The sequence below is a fragment of the Poecilia latipinna genome, unplaced genomic scaffold, assembly GCF_001443285.1.
Source record: "Poecilia latipinna isolate Pla-1442-1.1 unplaced genomic scaffold, P_latipinna-1.0 Scaffold383, whole genome shotgun sequence".
Lineage (NCBI taxonomy): Eukaryota > Metazoa > Chordata > Actinopteri > Cyprinodontiformes > Poeciliidae > Poecilia > Poecilia latipinna.
Window position 1 is genome coordinate 131,718 of NW_015112999.1, and position 19,493 is coordinate 151,210.

Consider the following 19,493-nt stretch of genomic DNA (forward strand, 5'->3'; position numbering starts at 1 on the left):
TATATATATATATATATATATATATATATATATAGACAAAAGCTTGACAAATGTGAAACTCAAATGAGTGTGTCAGCGCTTTTTCAAAACTGTCACTGCTGTGTGCTGTTCCCAGTCTGCAGTGGTTTATGAAAGGCTTTACAGAAGGAACAGTTGTGGTTTTCATGCCCCTTTTGCCAACATTTCATCCCTATGTGCAAAGAATGACTTTGGAGTGTTGACTTAACCTCCAAATTCCCCAGATCTCAATCCTACCAAACATCTGGGATGAGCTGTACAAACAAGTTCAGTTCATGGAGGTCCTCACTGCGCTATTTACACGACTTAAGTAATCTGCAACTAAAATCCAGGGTTCCAGGTCAGCAAACTTTCTGAAGTCAAATGGAGTTCATGCCTTTATATATAGCAGTACCAGTGTCCAAACATTTATATAATGTTTGGTAAATATATTTTTTTTACATTACAGGTTAAATAATTCACAAATGCATTAGGGTTTTACATATATAGATTCATAAATTCTGAAATGGTCTACTGTGGCCCCAATACTCCATGATTGCACAGTGGATTAAATTAGTACAAAACATGTCAACATTGTTCCCATTCTTCATTAATTCCAAAGTGGTTGTTGATGTTAAAGACACACCAGATGTCGACAACAACCCAAGTAATCGGCACATACTGAGGGATAAAAGTATTTTAGTCCACACTTGAAGATATGGGAGAAAACACAATTAATAATTATTAAACATATGAAAAGAAAATGTGCACAATGGCAAAGGAAGCCAGGAAACAAGCTGTAATATCTGTGAAAGCAATCTTGATGCTATGTGCAAATCAGTGTGCACCGTTTTCATTTTAACTGAAGGCCCATTAAAAGGTTTCTCATTACCAGTACATAGACAAACACCACCACACCCACAGCACAAGGCTCTACTAAAGGAGAAAAAGCATTATGAGCATGACTTCCCTGCGTCTTGCTGTCATGTACAGAACTTACTTACCAGCTTCAGGTTAAGTGACTCATCTGCGTGTTCTTCAACAGTTACTCTATACCACATTTAAAAACCATGAAGAAAACTGCTGCTAGAAAGTTTTCTAGGTTCTGCTGAGTCTTTTCTCTCCCTCTTGGCGCCATCATCTGCATCGGTTCAGCTGCCAAGAAGAGACAGACGTTCTGAAGTACTTGTGGTCTTCCTATGGCATAGTAGGATTAAAGTGAATGAAGCCAGCTGTGTTTCTGAAACGTGCCAGGTTCGCCTGCCAGCATTTCACTTTGCTATTTTAACACAGAACAAAAGGGAGTTTGTAAAAACAGCAAAGACCAACAACTCTAATCTACATGAAGCGCATTAAGAACAATTATAGATCTGTTTTTATAGACCGCCAATCTCATCACGCTGTGCTTTAACTGAGTTGTTTATGCTGCTTTATACAGCTCTATTATGCAATGTGAACTGCACATAGCTGTGGCAACAGGCAAATGCGATCCAAAACTCCAGCACAGTTAGAAAACATTCCAGCGATACCACAGTCTGACTCAACATCTCTGTTGCTGTTTGATGTGCCTTCAGATTTCTATCATACCACAGATCACGGACAGATGTTCTGCATTATCACTGCTGTCTGTGGCTTCAAACGTTAGCAATCTGAGGAGCTGCACCAACATCACGCAGCTATTGCATGTGCAAAGTTTACATAATTCATGATGCAGGTTTCAGACCGAGCTGTGAAAAGCTGCCCGTTTCAGGGCCGAACATATGAAAAATGGACATAATCCCATAATTTGGCATCTGATGGAAGCACTGAATATTTTCTTTACAATCGCTTAACCAATGAACTTAAGCAAAGAGAGAGAAAAAAAATAAACATTTTTATGATCTCCAAAACATTTGGGAAAATAATGAGGCAAAACAGAATTTTTTGTCTTAAGTGTGTGTGTTCTGTTAGCTTTGGCTTAAAGCTTGTGCGATATTTCAGAAAAAGCTATTACACTGGTTGATAAATGTATATATACATATACAGTTGGGAAGGAAGAAACAGAATCTGGCCATGTGACTGACTCCCGAGCAAGTGCTTAAATTCCCACCTGCCATTTAATGATTGGATCAAGTGTTCCTTAAACACCCATGAGATGTGTCACATTTGGCAGGCAGCAGATGGTCGTCTGGTTTGGCAATTGGCTCTAAAAGACCAACTTATTTCTGCTGCTAAAAAAATTAGCAAGGAAAGAGCAATAGGAAGATCTCCATGGTGATGCGCATTACAGCTAAAACTGTTCAAGGCACTCTTTAAGCAAAAGTGATTGTCATTTAGTTAGACGTGTTGTAAAGATTCAAAGTGGTGCTGCGTGGCTTTGTTACAAGTGTTTGTGTATCTGGATTTTTTACTTTTTTTTTTTTAATGCTCAACATAAATTCCTGCAAATGAACAACCGGTAACAGCATTATTTAACAAAAACAGAGTCTCGTCGCTCAACGCTTTGACAAAACGCATGACAGAGACACAACAGGGCTCAGTAATCTGCAAGGACACTTCCAAACAATGAGAGATGATGGAGAGTAAAGCGGATATAATTTCCAGCGTCAATGAACAAACAGATGTCGACAGTGAATGAAAATTGCAGTGTGGCACATACACACACTTATACACACACACACATAGACTCCCCTGTTTGTCAGGTCTTATTGGAGGACAGAGATGTGAGGGGAAAGAAATCAATGTGACTGGGGGATTGCCTTTGAGGAATGAGGCCGTCACAGTCACACACCAACAGCAGCTACAGATTAATTCCCTCCAATAACAGCCCCTGCCCTCACCTGCTGCAACATGCTCTGCCAGGCCTTGCAATCTACCAGCAAATTCCTTCCGCTCAAAGCCGTGAGGTGGAGGGTGAAGACGAGTCGACGGAGGGGTTAGTGGGCTCGACGTTGCGATTTTGACGTTGTGTAATTGACAGGTACGATCAAATCTGGTGTCTGATGCAAACGTTACACCACCCAGCGCCGCACTGCGCCGCGACAACAAACACAAAAAGGCCTCCTGGTGCAAGAAAATACCGGCCTGCTTGACGGTGCTATTAAGAAGTGGCAGAGCTATTCATTTAGATAAATGCATGGTAAGTCCAGAGGATAATCAATCACATCTGTGTGCAGATTACAAGGCAATTACATTATTAAGTTTTACAACACTGCGTTGAGAGAGTGAGAAAAAAACATCTTAAAAAAAAACAGTAAAAATTCAACATGAATTTAGAGTGATGAGAAGAACAAATATTAGATCAACTCTACGGCTTTCTGCTTGATCTTTGTGATGACAGGTAATGAGAGCTGCTTTAAGAACAGCCGACCCTAAAGACACGGAAAAATGCACAACGAAAATATTTTATTTTACTGTGGAATGTCCTGTGTGTGTGTCGCTGTGGTGGACTGACTAAGGTGGAGCCCACCTCACCTGAAACTAGTGCTGATTCTCCAAGAGACTGCATTCAGTGTTGGTCTACTTTGCCCATTCCCAAATCTGTTTTCATGTACGGGATCATTCTCTAGTTGGAGCACCAAATTAAACTAGACTCAAACTGTCACCCCTCAAATAAAAGGGAACTGTATCATGATCATAACATTTCGGGAACCACAGAGAATCAATTGTATAATGAAAAGGAAGCTACAGAAACATTATTGTCCCTGTTCACAGTGAAGTAGTTTCACATTACCGTTAAATAAGAGGTTTCTGATTAAACAAAAGGCCCCAGATCTAAAATCAGCATCTACAAACATGAGAAACAATTCCAGCAGCACACTAAGGCAAGCCAAAAGCCTGGCTTGTCAAGGTTTTGGCATATTAGAGATAGAAAAAAGAATAACTCATAGATGAGTGATCAAATATTCAACCAGAATCATGCAGGAAACCTTTTGGCGGTTGTAAAAACAGGTTGTCAAGGTGTCAAAGCTCATTAACATACATATATTTAGACCCTGTTTGAATTAGAAAGAATTTGCAATAAATGTAACCCAGTGAAGATTTAAGTTTTTTACCTTCATTCCAACAGCACCGTTAAAAAATGGAACTTTCATGCCCATGATGAGTGAATGCAAACTGCACTGAGGATATGATGGTCCACTTTGGACAAGAATTAATTGTTGGAAATTATTTTCTAGATTTTAGACTTTTTAGAGATAAAGACAAGATTATTTATTAGAAATGGTGTGATTAGATAACACAGAGTAGGTTGCATCTCAACAGCTGCACTCTGGCTAAACAACTGACAACCTTGTTGCCTTTGTATTGCCTTTAGAATTTATAAACCTGTGTGCCTCATACAATATTAAATAAAAGAGCAAAAAGACTGCTTAAAAAATGTCACCGTAGAAGTAAGGTTCAAGGGATCTGTTTAAAAAGAGAGAACATTTGCCTAAAAGGAGCGGTATGAAGAGCCTACATGATAATGAATTAATATAACCTTCAACATTTGAAAAAAAGCCACACAATTGCTCTGTCAAAATAAATTGGAAACCTCCATTTGCGAAGCGAGTGCCGTCTCCCCCTTCATCTCTATATATTTGAAACGCCTTTTAACAGAGCAGAAGTCAGTAATTGAATTAGCTTTCTAATCTCCTTTCTCCATTATGCAAAGATTTCTTCTGTGCACCTGGGGCCACCACACTCGTCTTTTTTTTCTTATCTGACTGTGAATAAACTCGCGTTTCCCGGGTGGGGGTTAAGTTAATCCCCCTATACCAGACTCATCAAACCCACACACACATTTGCAGGAGATCCCCGGAGACGAGAGCATGCCAGACGGTGCCTTGAGCTACCTGCCAGTAATTTAAAGCAGACAGAAGAAGGAGTGAACCCAGACACAATAGCAAGAGTCAAATACTATGTTGGTATTGTTACATAAAATGTAAGTATTTCTAATGCTTACTTAGCAATACTATTCATCCTTATTAAGGTGGTTGCTAAAGAGGATGAGTTCAATGTGGAGAGATAGTTAGGGTGCAGACAAATAAGGAAGAAAAAAAAATAAGAAAGGAAGTGCAGTGAATTCAAAGGAGCAGAGCTATCCCCATCCATGTCAATACAGGAGGAAGGATGAGTGATTTGCCATGGCTTGAAAGCTCAGAAATCTAAGTGTAAAAGAAGCTTTTATCACTTCCTGAATCAAAAGGAGAGAAAAAGCCCAGGATGAAAGAAGTCTTGTGAATAATCAATGTAACTAATTTGCATAGAAGTCTCTAATGCAGTTTGGCTTTATTTGAAAGAAACCAGCATGCATACAGATCATCATGCGAAAAAGGAATTCAAAATGACCCAAAGTGAAAGCAAAGAGGGCTATATGTTTTATCTCATCTACACTGCCTATGTTCTGATCTGATATGAAACAGGAACAATCTGTTTCAGTACCGAGCTCACTGGACGACAATGAAGAAGCAAATACCTGAAGATCAACATAGAGGCTCATTGACTTTCCTCACAGAGATAAAGGCAATCATCTCACTGCTTTGTGACGAAAATGTCAAAGAATTTATGCAAAATATATGAAATAAAAACAAACCTTATTTCTTATAACTTCCATGTCTACACAGCTTTATGCTAGTCTGTTACATGAAACAGCAGATTTCTACAGATTAACTGTGTGTCTGTAATGTGCAAAACAGTTTAAATTGTATGAATAGTTCTGCAAGGGGGTGTAGTGGTAATGTTAAGATTTCCGTTGGTCAATCACACCATCAGATTGACCAACAGTGACCAACAGAAATCTGATTTAAAAAAAATTAAAAATTTAATTAATTAAAAATTAAACATTTTTAATTTTTATTATTTTTTTTATTTTTAATTTAAAAAGATACTTTTTAAATTAAAAATTATCCTTTTAATTTAAGATTAAAAATATAAAAAAAAAGCTAAAGGGTTATAAAAAATTGTGCAAGATATACATTTACAGCTACAGATTCGTTACCATACTGTAAACAAGACATTAATCCCGTTTAGCGTCACTATTATTACTGTTTGACTACAGATTGGGTCCCTACAGCTAATCTACCTTTTTAATAATTTATTACTTCTTTAGAAAACTGCACGGAATATGTCCTAAAAAAAAAGCACATGAATAACGCTGGATGCTGACCGAAGCTGTGTTAGGCAACAAGCAGAACAACACCTCTTTCTGGACACTGCGTGGAAATAAATAACTTGTTTACAGTATGGTGACGACATTGGAAACAGCAAAAGTCATTTATGTTAATATGTTTAACATAGCAGCTTAATTAAATAAAATTTAATGTAAACTTCTGAGAAATAAAAAAACACACAATGAAACTTCTATAGGTATGACGGATTTATTCATCCCTAACCCCATTAACACAAGGTGTTAAACAAATCAATTAACACAAGGTGTGCTTTTATGAGCAGAGTCTGCTTTTAATATAGATTCAAACTAAAGCTTTCTTATTTTTGTCTTGCAGGCTGACGTTTGTAAGAACGAACCTGTTAGACCGGATAATAACTGAACTAAATTGATCCATTTAATTCTTAAAAGGGTCAGTAGTAAACCTCTGGTGTAATGATCAATAACGGACAGTAGAGGGAGACAAGGCATCACAACACAAACATTTTTGCGTGATTTCTACTCCGTGACAGGAGATGGCAGCAGCAGGAACAGTAAATTCAACAAAATTCCCTCTGTTAGATAAGCAACTGTTATTCAACATTAGTAAGAAATGACTTGCATGAAGAGAATATTTTCCAGAACCCGTCGCATTACAGTCGGATGCCTTGTCGGAGTCACTCCCGCCTCTGGCAGATGTTTCCATGCGGAACTAGTAAGTACTAACGCTCCATAAAAAAACGACTTGCAGGTTGTTGCAAACGCTGAGGCAGAGTATTGACATTGCATGAGCCCGTCTGGTTTCCAAACCTCAGAGAACCTCCTGCTCACCCCACAGGTCAGAACCGAATCCAGCGGACTGCCCATTGTTCATCACAGCAAGTATGTGTGCGAGCTTCCAGCAAACCACAGGTTTCCAATGGCCAAGTTTCCTAGAGTTTTACACTTTTTACTTCAAGACCAAGTCATCACAGAGAGACAGGTGAGAAAGACAGTAGATTAAACTGTAGTAGGAAGTAGGTAACCAGGCCTTCTGAACGTGTTTTATCATTTTCTTTTGCTTTTCTTTGGCTGCTTTTCCCCATTTACTTTCAGATTTTTTCAATTTGTCTAACAATTTTTTTTAGTGCATGACATTCTGGTAGGAAAAGATCCCAAAACCTGAGGGGGAACAAAAGATGCACACGTTTAAAAAATAAATAAATAAATAAATAAATAAATAATAATAATAATAATAATAATAATAATAATAATAAAAACACTAAAGAACCACAGTTAAAATGTATCAAAGTTTTTGTTTTGTTGGCAACTGCCAGACATTGTATGCAGTTATTTTTGAGTTTTATTTAATCTTGTAAACAACTACTAGTAATAGAGAACATAGTTGACATTAACAACTACAATGCACTACTCATATTCCTTGAAATATGCTACATTTTGTCATTACAACCTTAAATGTCATTGCATTTTACAGGGATTTTATATGGTAAACCAAAACAATACAATTGTGAAGTGGAAGGAATGGGACACATTTCAATTGTTTTCATTTATAAAACTGTGAACGTGTGGTGTTCATTTGTATTCATCTACTACTTGTAGAACCACTTTTTGTGGTTACAAGACAAAATCTTTTAGGCTATTCAGGGTGTCGTGCAGTGTTACTTTTCTGACTTACAAAGTGTTTTTTTAATGAAATTTCAGGTTTTAGTCATCATTTCCCACCTTTCCAAATTAAGACAAATTCAATATTGAAATAAATAAACTCAATAATTTAATCAATTGTGATTAGGGATTGCCACTGTATGGTTACTTATGATCTACTGTAAGGAAATGTGGTTTTATGACTCTTAATAAATGGAAGCCAGTATTTTGGTTTCATTAGGAACTCTTATCAGTCATATATTTTAAAATGCTGGAGTCAGCTCTTCCAAACGAGTCAGAGTGCAATGGAGGGTTTTCAGGTAAATAATACATAACAAATGAAATTATGTAAGTTAGTTGAGACATTTTACAATTATTTATCTCATACTACTACAAAAAATAAACTAATTTATCTTTGGTATAAAATAAGGTTTTGAAATAAGGGAAAGGTAAATTGACTGAGAACCTCAACTTTGCTTCAGCTTCACAGTTACGAGCTGCTTTGTCTTGGTTTGTTTCTTAAATCACAGTAAAAAACACAGAGGTTTGAAGTTGGAACTTGACAATACATGAAAGAGCTACGTTGATTATTAAAGAAAAGCCTAAGGTGAGTAAAATAGGTGCAGTTTCCTGTTAATGTTAATCTCCTTCCTCACAGTAGGTTTGGGTTCCCGAGATTGCCTCGAAAGACTTGCTCGGCGCCGTGCACACTGGGGATTACCTGAACAACTTCATAAGTGGAAGAATAAACGAGCAAGAGCAGCGGAGGACGGGTTTTCCTTGGAGCGAGGGCATCGTGCGACGGTGCCGATACGAAACGGGTAAGAAGAACGAGATTTGAGCAGGAGGCCTGACAGCTAGACTGGATAGAAAAGTTCACATCCAGACTGCTTCTAAACAGGTGGGACTGTTCTCGCTGCTGAAGTCTCTCTACGGAGGGGTCTGACCTGCAGCACGGCGGGGGGAACCCATCATGCTTTCCCCAGCTATGGCTCGGGGTTCTGTCTCCTCAATGATTTAGCAGTCGCAGCCAAATACCTCATGAACAGCTCATCAAGGAAGAGAAAGGTTTTAATCGTGGATTTAGATGTGCACCAGGTGGATTTTAACTCTCTCTGTCATTTTTAGTTATTTTCATTTCTGGAATTGACTTTTATTTAACTTCCTTGTTTCTGTGTCCTTAGGGTGACGGCACCGCTTTCATATTTAAAGATGAGCCATCTGTGTTTACATTTTCAGTGCATTGTGGGAAAAATTTCCCTGTTCGCAAGCAACAGAGTGACCTGGATATCAGCGTGGAGGATGGGCTGGAAGACAAGGAGTATCTCTCCACAGGCATGTTCACAAAGACGTTCAGAAAATCTACAATGTTTCTTTCGGCTCAAAGAGCATATTTGACATTTTTAGGTAAAAATATTGAATTTCTATAGTTCAAACTGCTTGATTCTGTCATCAACAGTTGCAGAGCACCTACCCTGGCTGCTGGAGACTTTTCGTCCGGACCTGGTTCTGTACGACGCTGGTGTTGACCCACATCGGGATGATGAACTCGGGAGGCTCCGTCTGACCGATCAAGGTGAGTTCTTCCTCTAGTATTCAGTTATCCTTATGTACACACTGAAGCCGTTTTCACATTTACACCTCAGTGCTGAAATGTTCCAGAAGGAAGTCAAGTCATACCGCAAAAGCAGGCTGCAGTTCTTCAAGCTCATTTTGTAAAGCGCTGCAGTAAAACGTTTCCAGGATCAGAAGATGCGCAGCCATAAGTTAATGCTTTGATTGTTGATAACATAGATAAAAGAAAACACATTTGATATTCCACCAACAAGCTGTGCAGCTTTTTCAGCAAAAACAGCCTTCAAAGTGCTGCTGACAGATGCTGCCCTGGCACTCAGTTTTCTCCATATTCAGCAGCAAGAGCCCATTTACTGCAGTGGAAAATCCCCAGATCTGAAGTATAGAACTCAACAGTGCATGCTAAAAAAAAAACAACAAAAAAACCCTGAATTTTGAAAAGAAGAGATGCAGCTTTTGGGAGATTTTGTAAAGCTTTAACCTGCTGATACCACTTGAAGCCAACTGCTGTTTCTCTTCACGAATGTTAGTCTAAAATATTTACAGCATTCAGATCATTTTTTGTAGCCAATAATTATTTAGTCTAGGAGCAGAAACAACTTTCATACCAGGTGTGTGAGAAGAGCAGTAACTCTAAAGTAATATTTAAAAGAACAATTTCAAAGTTAACATTTTAACTGGCTTTATTGGCTTACTTTGGCTGACAGTTAGCACTGTTAGCATTGCTAACTTTGAACAGAATTGTATGTGCATTTCTTTGAAAATTTCAACCATAGCCTCACTGCTGAAATTTCCAAAACATCTAGAATAAAGCAACTTTGCTGCAACACTTTAAGTCTTCTTACTATGAGCTGAAGTTGGTACTTTTTGTACCAAAAAGAAGAAAATTTTCTAATATGAAGTAACCAAAACCTCAAACTGTTTTTTTTTATTTTTATAGAAAATAAAAGAACATGTTCCAGGCATGTCCCACTGGGAGTCTTTTTGGTCTCTTTTGTGTTCACCAATTAAAACACAAAACATCAGAGTTTTGAGTTTCAGATCTGCCAATCAGTCATCAAGGTTGATTGGCAGGTGGAATTATGATTGGCTGTTGAAAACCAGCTTCTCTGCTAAAAAAAAAAAGGGTTTCAAACACTGTATTATTTCTTCTAGGGCTCTATCAGAGAGATCTTTATGTGATGAAGACTGTGGTGAAGAGAGGTGTTCCTATTGCTACCGTTATTGGTGGGGGATACTCCAGAGACATCGACAAACTGGCCCTCAGGCACTCCATCGTCCACAGAGCAGCTACTCAGGTAAAATAATCTCAGCGTCCTAAACACATCTTATCGGTCCAGACATCGTTTCACATATAAAGTGAACAATTATTGCATTTGTGTTCTCCTTGTTTCAGGTTTGGAGGGAGTGTGGAATGTAAAACCAAAAGGTGAACCATGACCTTTAAGAACCAATAAATAGAAAGCAACAACAAGAAAAGGCTGACGATTTGTACCTTTGTTGTTTTGTTGTTCACTAGTATGGAATTTAGACAAAGCAGTTTACCTGTGATTAAATGTTCACCTTTTTTTTACACCAACATAAAAAAAAATACTCAATGTGCCAACATAAACAAGTCCTGGAAAGACACAGCCTAATGGGAGCGCATGTGGAAATGATCTACGAATCAAAAAAGGTTTTGTGGAACCGCAATATCCCCGATATACTTTCCTATAAGCCTTTTAAACGACCAACTTCTACCAGATCACTGGGGAAAGGTAACCGTGAAGTACAAAAGATGGCGCTAATATAGCAGTAAAGGAAAAGACGTGTTGATGCATATCATTATGAGTATAATCATATGCATGATTATAAACATAACGATATGCAAGGTTATATTGAGAATATAGACATGTTCACAGCATCTCACGTTACAGACGGATCATGACCCTAAACATTATTGCAACACCTCAATTATGGACAAAATTATTTAATGAAGAAAAAGCAATTTAAAACCACGAGACATTGAGGTATCCACGCCGCACAACATTAATTGGTCCACACAGACTTTATTTAAAAAAAAAAAAAAGAAACTCATTCTTCTTGGCACAATGAGTACAGATAAAAGCACAGAGTCAGATTTTAAAGCGTCACTTTTTTCTGCCATCTTCCGACATGAAGCAGTGACACGTTAATGGTACAGTGCAATGTTTCATTCACAGTAAATGAGGCAGTTTATTTGCTGAAACACACTGCTGGTTTTTTTTCTGCTTGTTACAAGACATTATGCAGCTGTTCCTGATATCAACATCAAAACACTTAAGACGGGTAACACCAGTATTTTAGAAGATGTTCTAAGCTGTTCAGAGCACTACTTGTAAAAGAAATGACTTACAATGCCTTGCAAAAGTATTCGCACCCCATGGAATATTTCTAGATAACATTTTTCCAAAGATTTGAGGCGATAGACAAGCACAAAGTAGTCGTTTTTTTTTTAAATAAATAAAATAAAATAAAATAAATATAAAAGTGGATTTCTATTTGTATTTAGACCCATCAAATCAATTACTCCTACATAAAAGCCAACCCGATTACCTCTAAAAGTTGCATGTTTAAGTTGCACAACACCTTCTACCTTTAATTTTCAGTATAAATAGAGTTTTGTAAGGGCATCACAGATTGGTTAGAGAACTTTAGTAAAAGAAAAACTGAATAGTGAAGACTGAAAAACACCAGGGTGGAAGGGTTTTAGTTATGAAAAGGTTCAAGGCAGGGTTAGATAATGAAACAATAACCCAATTTCTTCAGAATTATGCGCCATCAAATAAAAATCCCAATCAATTAAAATAAAGTTTGTGGCAGCGACATGACTAAAAAAGTTAAAAGGAATATTAATACTTTTGTAAGGCACTGTATAAGCCATCTATTAAACATCTAACAGAGAACACAAACAGATACTGTCCATTTGGCTCTACATACTCAGAGGTAACATCCATGTTTTCATAAAACAGGCAGACAATAAGATTCCTACACAGATAAAATGATTAGAATACCAAAACCAATGGAAGTTTATAATGTCAGTCAGTCTTTCTTAAGTCGCTTTGGCTTTTAAGCCCAAAAAGGAAAACAGTGCAACCATCAACATCCCCTTAGATTTGAAAAGAGTTCAAATAAATAGAAGAAAGCTCAAGTTGTGTCATAAGGTTTCCACCTCTTGCTTTCACACAGAATAAATACTTAAAATGTTATTATTATTACTATTATTATACAGTATGCCTTCCTAGCACACTGCTTTGCTCTGAGCTGAACCATTTTACTTTAAGACTCCATCTTAAATCAGTGCTAATAATAATAATAATGTAAAAGCAGAGGAAATGATCTGGGTGTCTGTAGCTACAACTGCACATTTACAGACATTTTCCTGCGTTGAATGTAAAGCGTTACCGTGTGGCGAAGTGCTAAAATTTGGCCCACACACAACATGAGTTAAAATCAAATTTTCCATAACTGAACCTTCTCTGCCACCACACACCAGTTGGCGTGGTCAAAGTAGTTGTGTGTGACATGGAGCTCTTCGACATGATGCTCTATCAGCTCTGCCAGCTCTCCCTCTCTGAAGACGTGATAGTACCTCAGACAGGAAGCTTCTACCTGCTCCTCAGGACTCTGTGTGCCTTCCTGTCGCCCTGTTCCTACTGGCCCCCCGGCGCTTTGATCTTCAGACTGCCTCAGGTTCTCCTGCTGCAAGGAAATAAGATCCGGCAGAGCGAGTGAGCCACACTCCTGTGCTAAAGATACTGAGACACCCTGATTTTCTTTGCCGTTATTGTTGGTTGGGTTACTAGGGCCTCCGGGATCGTTCCGATCTTTTTGCAGGTCTGTGTCCGAGTCAAAAACGTCCTCCTCTGATCCGATCACAGACGGAGGGGAAAAGAAGCTCGAGACCTGTTTGATGAGGCCTCGTCCTCTCGCCCGCTGGTTGGGCTTGTTCCCCTCGTTTTCACCTGTGGCTGACGGTAAATGTCTCAGGTCTCTGGAGGACGGCCAGGAGATGGCCAAGCTTCCAAAATCAAACACGGAATCCAGAGACCTGGAAAAGAACCACAGTCTCTGTGTCCTCTGCTGCGGCACCGCCTGGGTCGCATCTTCTTCATCGGCCACAGAGGATGTGCTTCTGACCTTCCTGTAGTTCTCAGCGTTGTCAATGGCTTCACTCACGCTCTGTGCCGCGGCCCGCCTCCTGGGTTTGGTGTCGTCTCTGTTGAAGCTGGAGGACAGATGAGGGTTGGGGTTCCAGGGCACGAAGATGTCCTGTTTCTCGAATTTCCGCCGCTTCTGCTCCATGGCCCACACGTAGATCATGATGCGTCCGCCAACTCGCAGCGTGCGAGCCATCTCCTTTATTGCCCGAATGCGACGCTCTTTGGTGGAAAAATGATGAATGACTGTGCAAAACACAGGCTTTTTTCAGAATAAAGAAAGATGGAGGGAAGATGTTTACAATGCCCTGGGAAAGTATCTATTCTCTTTGAACCTTCTCACGTTTTGCCTTGTTACAAGCACCAACTTCAGTCTATTTAACTGGAATGTGTGACTGACCTACACAAGTATCACACTTACATAAAGAGAAAGGAAGATGATACTTGGGTTTCCAAGATTTTTCTTATCAATGAAAAAAATCTGAAAAGTGTAGCATAACTTTTTAGTTTAGGTTCTGAACTTGAATGTGAAAATCTAACTCTTGAACATAGCTCTGGCTGTGCATTTAAAGTCATTGTCCTGGTGAACACCAACCCAGGGCTCATAAATCTCGTGAGCCCCCTCAAAAAAAAAAAAAAAAAATTAAAATAGCAAATTGGTTTGAGGCTTTGTGCTCTCTTAATGTTGACCCCCTTTACAAGAGATCTGAACAAACAAAAGTGCCATTATTGTCTCTGTCTTGTTGAAATTCACTGCAGATATTAAATCAAACCCTTTGCTATTCAGTTTAAACACTGAAACACTACTTAGATTTATAACATTACAGGACAAAGTTCTTATGATTGCAAAGGGCCTACAAAACCACCCACATGGTTTGGGTGAGTGATTATGTCTCAGGAGGTTTTTTCATTGTGAGTCTTTGCATTTTCATACAACAGAATGATAAATGGTGGCTTTTATTCTAGAGTATCAGACAAAGATGACAGAAAACGCATGACGCTTTCGGTTTCGAAAACCAATAATTCTCCTTTCTATTTTACAACAATGCACTCATTTGTTTTGGTCTTTCACCCAAGATCCCAATAAAATTGAAGTCTGTGATTTTAATATGACAAAACATAAAAAGGAATTCAACGGGTAGATACTTTTCCAAGACACTACTTGATTATTACGTGTCAACACTTGTAAGAAACAAATCATGCCATGCACTGAGAGTACACACTGTAACTGTGTTTTTGACTGCTGCCCTAACTGAGCATAATATTACACTGTTAGTTGGAGGAAACATGAATTATTTCACACTGTTGACTTGGCAACACATGGTGCTGTAAACTGATGTTTATCATTAGACGTGGTAATGAAATTTACACCAAATGGCAGCTACAGATGTTGAGCTCATGCATACGAAGGGAGTAATAAGCTGCGTTAGTCATCTTTAACTGTGTGTGTGCATGTGTGTGTGTGTGACTGTGTGTGTCCAATACCGGCTATAGAGAGCACAGCATCAAAGCAGCCGTCTCTGTAAGGCAAGCGCAGGCCGTCGCACATCTGGACCTCGTGTCCTTGGCTCCAAGCAAAGTCCACCAGGGGGCGACAAACATCACACCCCAGCTTGAACACCTCCTTGTTGATATGAAGGTATTTGCCATTGCCACAACCTGCAACAAAACAGTTTATATATATATATATATATATATATATATATATATATATATATATATATAAAGTATATATATTCATTACATGCAGTATTCATTTGCTGTTGTATTTTAAGCCTCTTTTAAATGATGTGAATATAGACAAGAACAACAAAAAAGGACATTGCTGTAATTATCATGTCATCACATTTCTGAGGCGACGCCCACCGATGTCGGCCACGATGCTCCCTGGAGGCAGGTCCAGCAGGAACTGCCGCACTTTCGGCCAGGCTTTGTAGCGGCTGTCATTGAAATATGGAGCAATCTTGTCATAGACACTGTGCACATGGTCCCTCTCCAGTTGACTGGCAGCCTCCTCCATCATGTTCGTCGCGGCTGCCTCCTGCAGCCTCACAGCTTCATGGCTGCAATGGCAAGAGAACTCACTAAACCATCAAACATAGCGCAGAGAGTTGGAGCTTTTTCACACTTTGTCATAAATCAGCACCAAATATTAGGATTAAACATCTGAATGGTGTGGGGTACGTCTGTATTCAGTCCCCCTGATATAGTATTTTGTAAGACCACCTGTGAGCTGTACTTACAGTTGCAAGTCTTTTGGGGTACGTGTCGATCAGCTTTGCACAAACAGAAACTAAACCTTTGCCCTCTTCTTTGCAAAACAGCTCAAGCTCAGTCAGATTTGATGGTGAGCATCTCTGAACGTCAATTTTCTCATCTCAAAGATTCCCGATTGGATTTAGGTATTAACATTAGCTGGGCTACCTAACTTATTAGTTCAGGGGTGTCCAAAGTGGGAGTCATTTATGGCCCTTGGACTGATTTTGTGTGACCCCCTTCCAAATGCAGTTCAAGACTGATACAAATTTGGCCCATCCAGCACAGGTCTTCATCTGTAATCAAAATAAAATTATTACCAACATCATTTTCTTATTATGGAAAATGTTGAGCGCAACACAAAGTATTCATGTTTTTATGACCAAATTTGTATAATACGTAGAACCATGTTTATCCAGAGACTAACTGAAAACCCAACTTTTCAGTACCCAAATCAGCTTTTATTTAATTGGCTAGAGAAGCATTTTGAAAGAAAGTGAAGTCCTGTTCTTACAGCTGAAAATTATTTTGTTCGATCGAGCCCAAAAGAATCCAAAAACTAAATGTCTTTCTTTAAATACAGCAAATGTGCAAAATTCCTTTTATGTTTTGAATCTAGGATGAATAACATTGTTTTGTACAATAAAACAAATCAAACTACTTTATTTGCTTGATTTCAGTTTTTTTTTTTTTTTTCCCCATCAGATTGTCTTGACTTGCAAATGCTTTTGACAGGGACACCCCTTTATTAGTTACAAGTCCAGCCCTTGATGTTTTACAACCCCTTACAGACCCAGTTTTGTTTGCAAGTATTTTTGTCCTTACACTTCACAGGTATACACAAAAGTACTTATTTTTAGTCTGCTAGTTGAAATTCCACTAAAGTGTATACTTTGGTAAAGCACTGCAGTTACTCAGCTTGGCTGGAGAGAAAAACACCTAAATAAGAACCCCAGGGAACAGCCTGGTGATGTTTTTCACCACATGCTTGTTAAGGTCCAGCGAGGTCAGCTGGCAGCCTTAATCAGCAGACACACTCCAACGTGTGTCAGGCAGCAGTGGAAATTTAATGCCAAATGTTCTGCAGTGTCCCTGGAGTAGCGGCAGCGTCAGCCAGCTTTCTCATGTCCATAATGCAGTCCTCCAGATGAACATACCCTTGTTAGGAAAAACACAGAAGTCGTCTAATGAAGCTCTGAGCAGCTCCAGCTCTACAAGCGGTAATGTGAAATTGATGTTTTAAAGACGGAAGCAAAATGATTCCTGGTGGTGTCAAAATGAACCACTGCAGGAAACCACTGGTATCACAATCAGCTTGTAAAATTGTCATTGTAACTGGGATTTATACAGCAGCACTGTGTAATAAATATTTCGACTTTCGTTGAGATTCCTATTATACGATTTACCCTCTGCTGCATTCCTATCCTGAAACGTTCACAGATGCATTCTGGATCCGTTATCCACGGTTCTCCCTGCAGTCCACAAAGTTTATTAGAATGCAGCCCCTTAGCTTCTGCGGTGCTGCTGCTTTGTCACCCTCAAGCAGAACACTACAAAGAATTTTGATTATTATATAAAAGGATTACTTTGATATATTAGGCAACAAATGTCTGAAGATGCAGCGTCCTTATTCAGCTGGTGGGTTTCTGATCTTATACCGAACCTCATGTGGTGGCTTCTAAGAAATATTCAAAGGAGGAGTTGTTACAAAGGCGAAGAAATCAATGCTGTAGTTGTTTCCATAAAGATTAGTTAGACCTCAATAGTTTCACACAAAGCATTTTTTATTTTTAATGTGCAAAAGTCCTACAATACGTACAATATGACTGGTTTAAAACGTGGAAATTTCTATTTTATTTTATTTTTTTACACAAATATACAAATATTTTCCTAATTTAATGCGTAGAGAATGAAAGACAGCATGGATAAGCAATGTAACTGAATATACTGAGTTAAATGTGAATTAAATTAAACTCTGAATATACAGAATCAAACAATTAGACAAGTTTCATCAAAATAGTTTGAAAACTACCCTTTGCAAAATGTTTGTTTACATGCCGTTTTCATTACCAACCAAATGAAAGACATTTTTGAATTTTGTTGTATGTCACAATGGCAATAAAGGTAAGTGAACTGAATTACCTCCAGAAACTGGAGTGTTAAAGAAATTATCAACATGAAGCAATTTGAAGTTTGTGGATGACTTCTGGTCTAAGATTTTTGTAAAGCTTTCAACTTGTGTTACAACCTGTGGCCAATTTTAATAGTACTTTGTAAAGAAAAGGTATTAAAACTATGTTAGCATAGCCTTTCTTTCATTAACGGTGAAACATAAGTAGAGGTCATGTTATGCTGTAAGTGTAAAAGAGCAATTCCAAAAATATTATTTTCAAACAATAATTTTACTTTCACAAAAAGTTGACTTTTTAAATTATTTTAGCCGTGCAGTCAGCAGAGATGGTATTGCTAAAATGTGGGCTTTGCATTTTTTTCCCCAAACATGCATCTTTCTACATGCAGCATATTTCAAAGGCTGACATTTCAAATGGACAGAAAAAAAACTGTACACAATCCATCCTTTGTGTTACCTGCTTCAAGTCTCACCCTCTTTTGCAACCTGAATGAAAGACAGACATTTCTCAACATGTAGACAAACCAGTTTCCATCTCTCATGTCTGGGCTTCCTCAGGCTCCATTTTAAAAGCTTTTTTGATTACCAGCAAACTTCAAATCTTCTTCTCAATCTTCTGTCAGTAAAAGCAGCCATCCACAATGCTGGGCTTTAAACAACTAAAAATATATTGTATTTTTAAGTTTCTTACCAGCCTTTCACAGCTCACCAGGGATGAACACGGTGAATATCATGCATTTCTGGTCAGCAGCCAATTTCTCAGTACATCTCCATTTATTAACACCTTGTAACTCACTACATTTCTATTTATAAACTAAACTGTACACGATGAATATGAAAGTTTTCAATTTCCTTTCAGCTGATCTTTACTGTTTCGTATGCGTGAGCAAAAATAATATTCAATCATTAACACCCCCCCCACACACACGTACGTTACTGCAGTCAAGCCAGTCTTGATGTGGTTTGCACACAATATGATCAGAACTCAAAACCTTCATTCAAGTCAAATTCAAACAAGCTGTTCCAAACCGAACAAAACCTTTATTGAAAAAAACCGCATCTGCTTCAAAGTCTCTCTGGGAGATATTGGCCACAATGCAATACCTGACAGGTTTTTGTTCTCAGATTTTCTGCTCCATGCAATACAGTGACGGGTGCATCATTCCTGTGAACTGAAAGCATCGGATGAAAAGGCCTCGCATCAGACACACCTGTTTGAGCATCCGTTGCAAAAATAAAGCATTAAAAGGCAAGCAAAACAACTTTCACTGCTTATTCGGCAACAAGAGGAAAGCTTCACATTTATATTTATTAATATGGTCTTCTGTAGACACTGCTAATTCATGCCTGAACAATTTAAAGAACCTATCCAGCTCTTTAAAGTCAATCAGTGAAAAAACTCACTAATTTAACCAAAGCACAGCAGTGGGAGCTAATGATCCATCTCATGCCAGACATCTCCCCCCCTGATCTCTTTTACAGTGTGCACACAATGAGGATTGTGGGAACAGGATATGCATGGTGAATACTGAGTAGAGACATTAAATTAGGCACCGGCAGCCAATTTTTTTTCTTTAGATTTTTGGTACTCTAAATGCATTTTTCTACT

At 38.5% G+C, this 19,493-nt stretch overlaps 2 protein-coding genes across 3 annotated transcripts in view; one reads left to right on the plus strand and one right to left on the minus strand.

The window, feature by feature from the left end:
• The first annotated feature begins 6,515 nt into the window (after window positions 1-6,515).
• hdac12 (histone deacetylase 12) lies at window positions 6,516-10,798 on the plus strand. The gene is made up of 8 exons (XM_015036861.1): window positions 6,516-6,818; window positions 6,942-7,085; window positions 8,406-8,565; window positions 8,646-8,842; window positions 8,929-9,079; window positions 9,204-9,320; window positions 10,475-10,617; window positions 10,716-10,798. The coding sequence occupies exons 1-8, from the start codon at window positions 6,717-6,719 to the stop codon at window positions 10,737-10,739; spliced, it is 1,038 nt and encodes a 345-aa protein (XP_014892347.1). The 5' UTR covers window positions 6,516-6,716; the 3' UTR covers window positions 10,740-10,798.
• Window positions 10,799-11,329: 531 nt separating this feature from the next.
• trmt9b (tRNA methyltransferase 9B) overlaps window positions 11,330-19,493 on the minus strand; it is an 18,805-nt gene continuing 10,641 nt past the window's right edge. For both annotated transcript variants that reach the window (XM_015036859.1, XM_015036858.1), the window contains exons 2-4: window positions 15,364-15,560; window positions 14,983-15,156; window positions 11,330-13,743 (exon numbers count right to left, since the gene is read on the minus strand). In XM_015036859.1, coding sequence (XP_014892345.1) covers window positions 12,791-13,743; window positions 14,983-15,156; window positions 15,364-15,520 — 1,284 coding nt within the window. In that variant the 5' untranslated portion in view covers window positions 15,521-15,560 and the 3' untranslated portion in view covers window positions 11,330-12,790. The remainder of the gene's footprint in view (window positions 13,744-14,982; window positions 15,157-15,363; window positions 15,561-19,493) is intronic.

What these genes read in the sequence shown, in the direction of transcription:
- hdac12 (XM_015036861.1), top strand. Translation starts at nt 6,717, where the DNA reads ATGACTTGCATGAAGAGAATATTTTCCAGAACCCGTCGCATTACAGTC. An exon ending in GATGTTTCCATGCGGAACTA is followed by an intron (nt 6,819 to 6,941) that starts GTAAGTACTAAC and finishes CTCACCCCACAG; the next exon opens with GTCAGAACCGAATCCAGCGG. An exon ending in TCCACAGAGCAGCTACTCAG is followed by an intron (nt 10,618 to 10,715) that starts GTAAAATAATCT and finishes TCCTTGTTTCAG; the next exon opens with GTTTGGAGGGAGTGTGGAAT.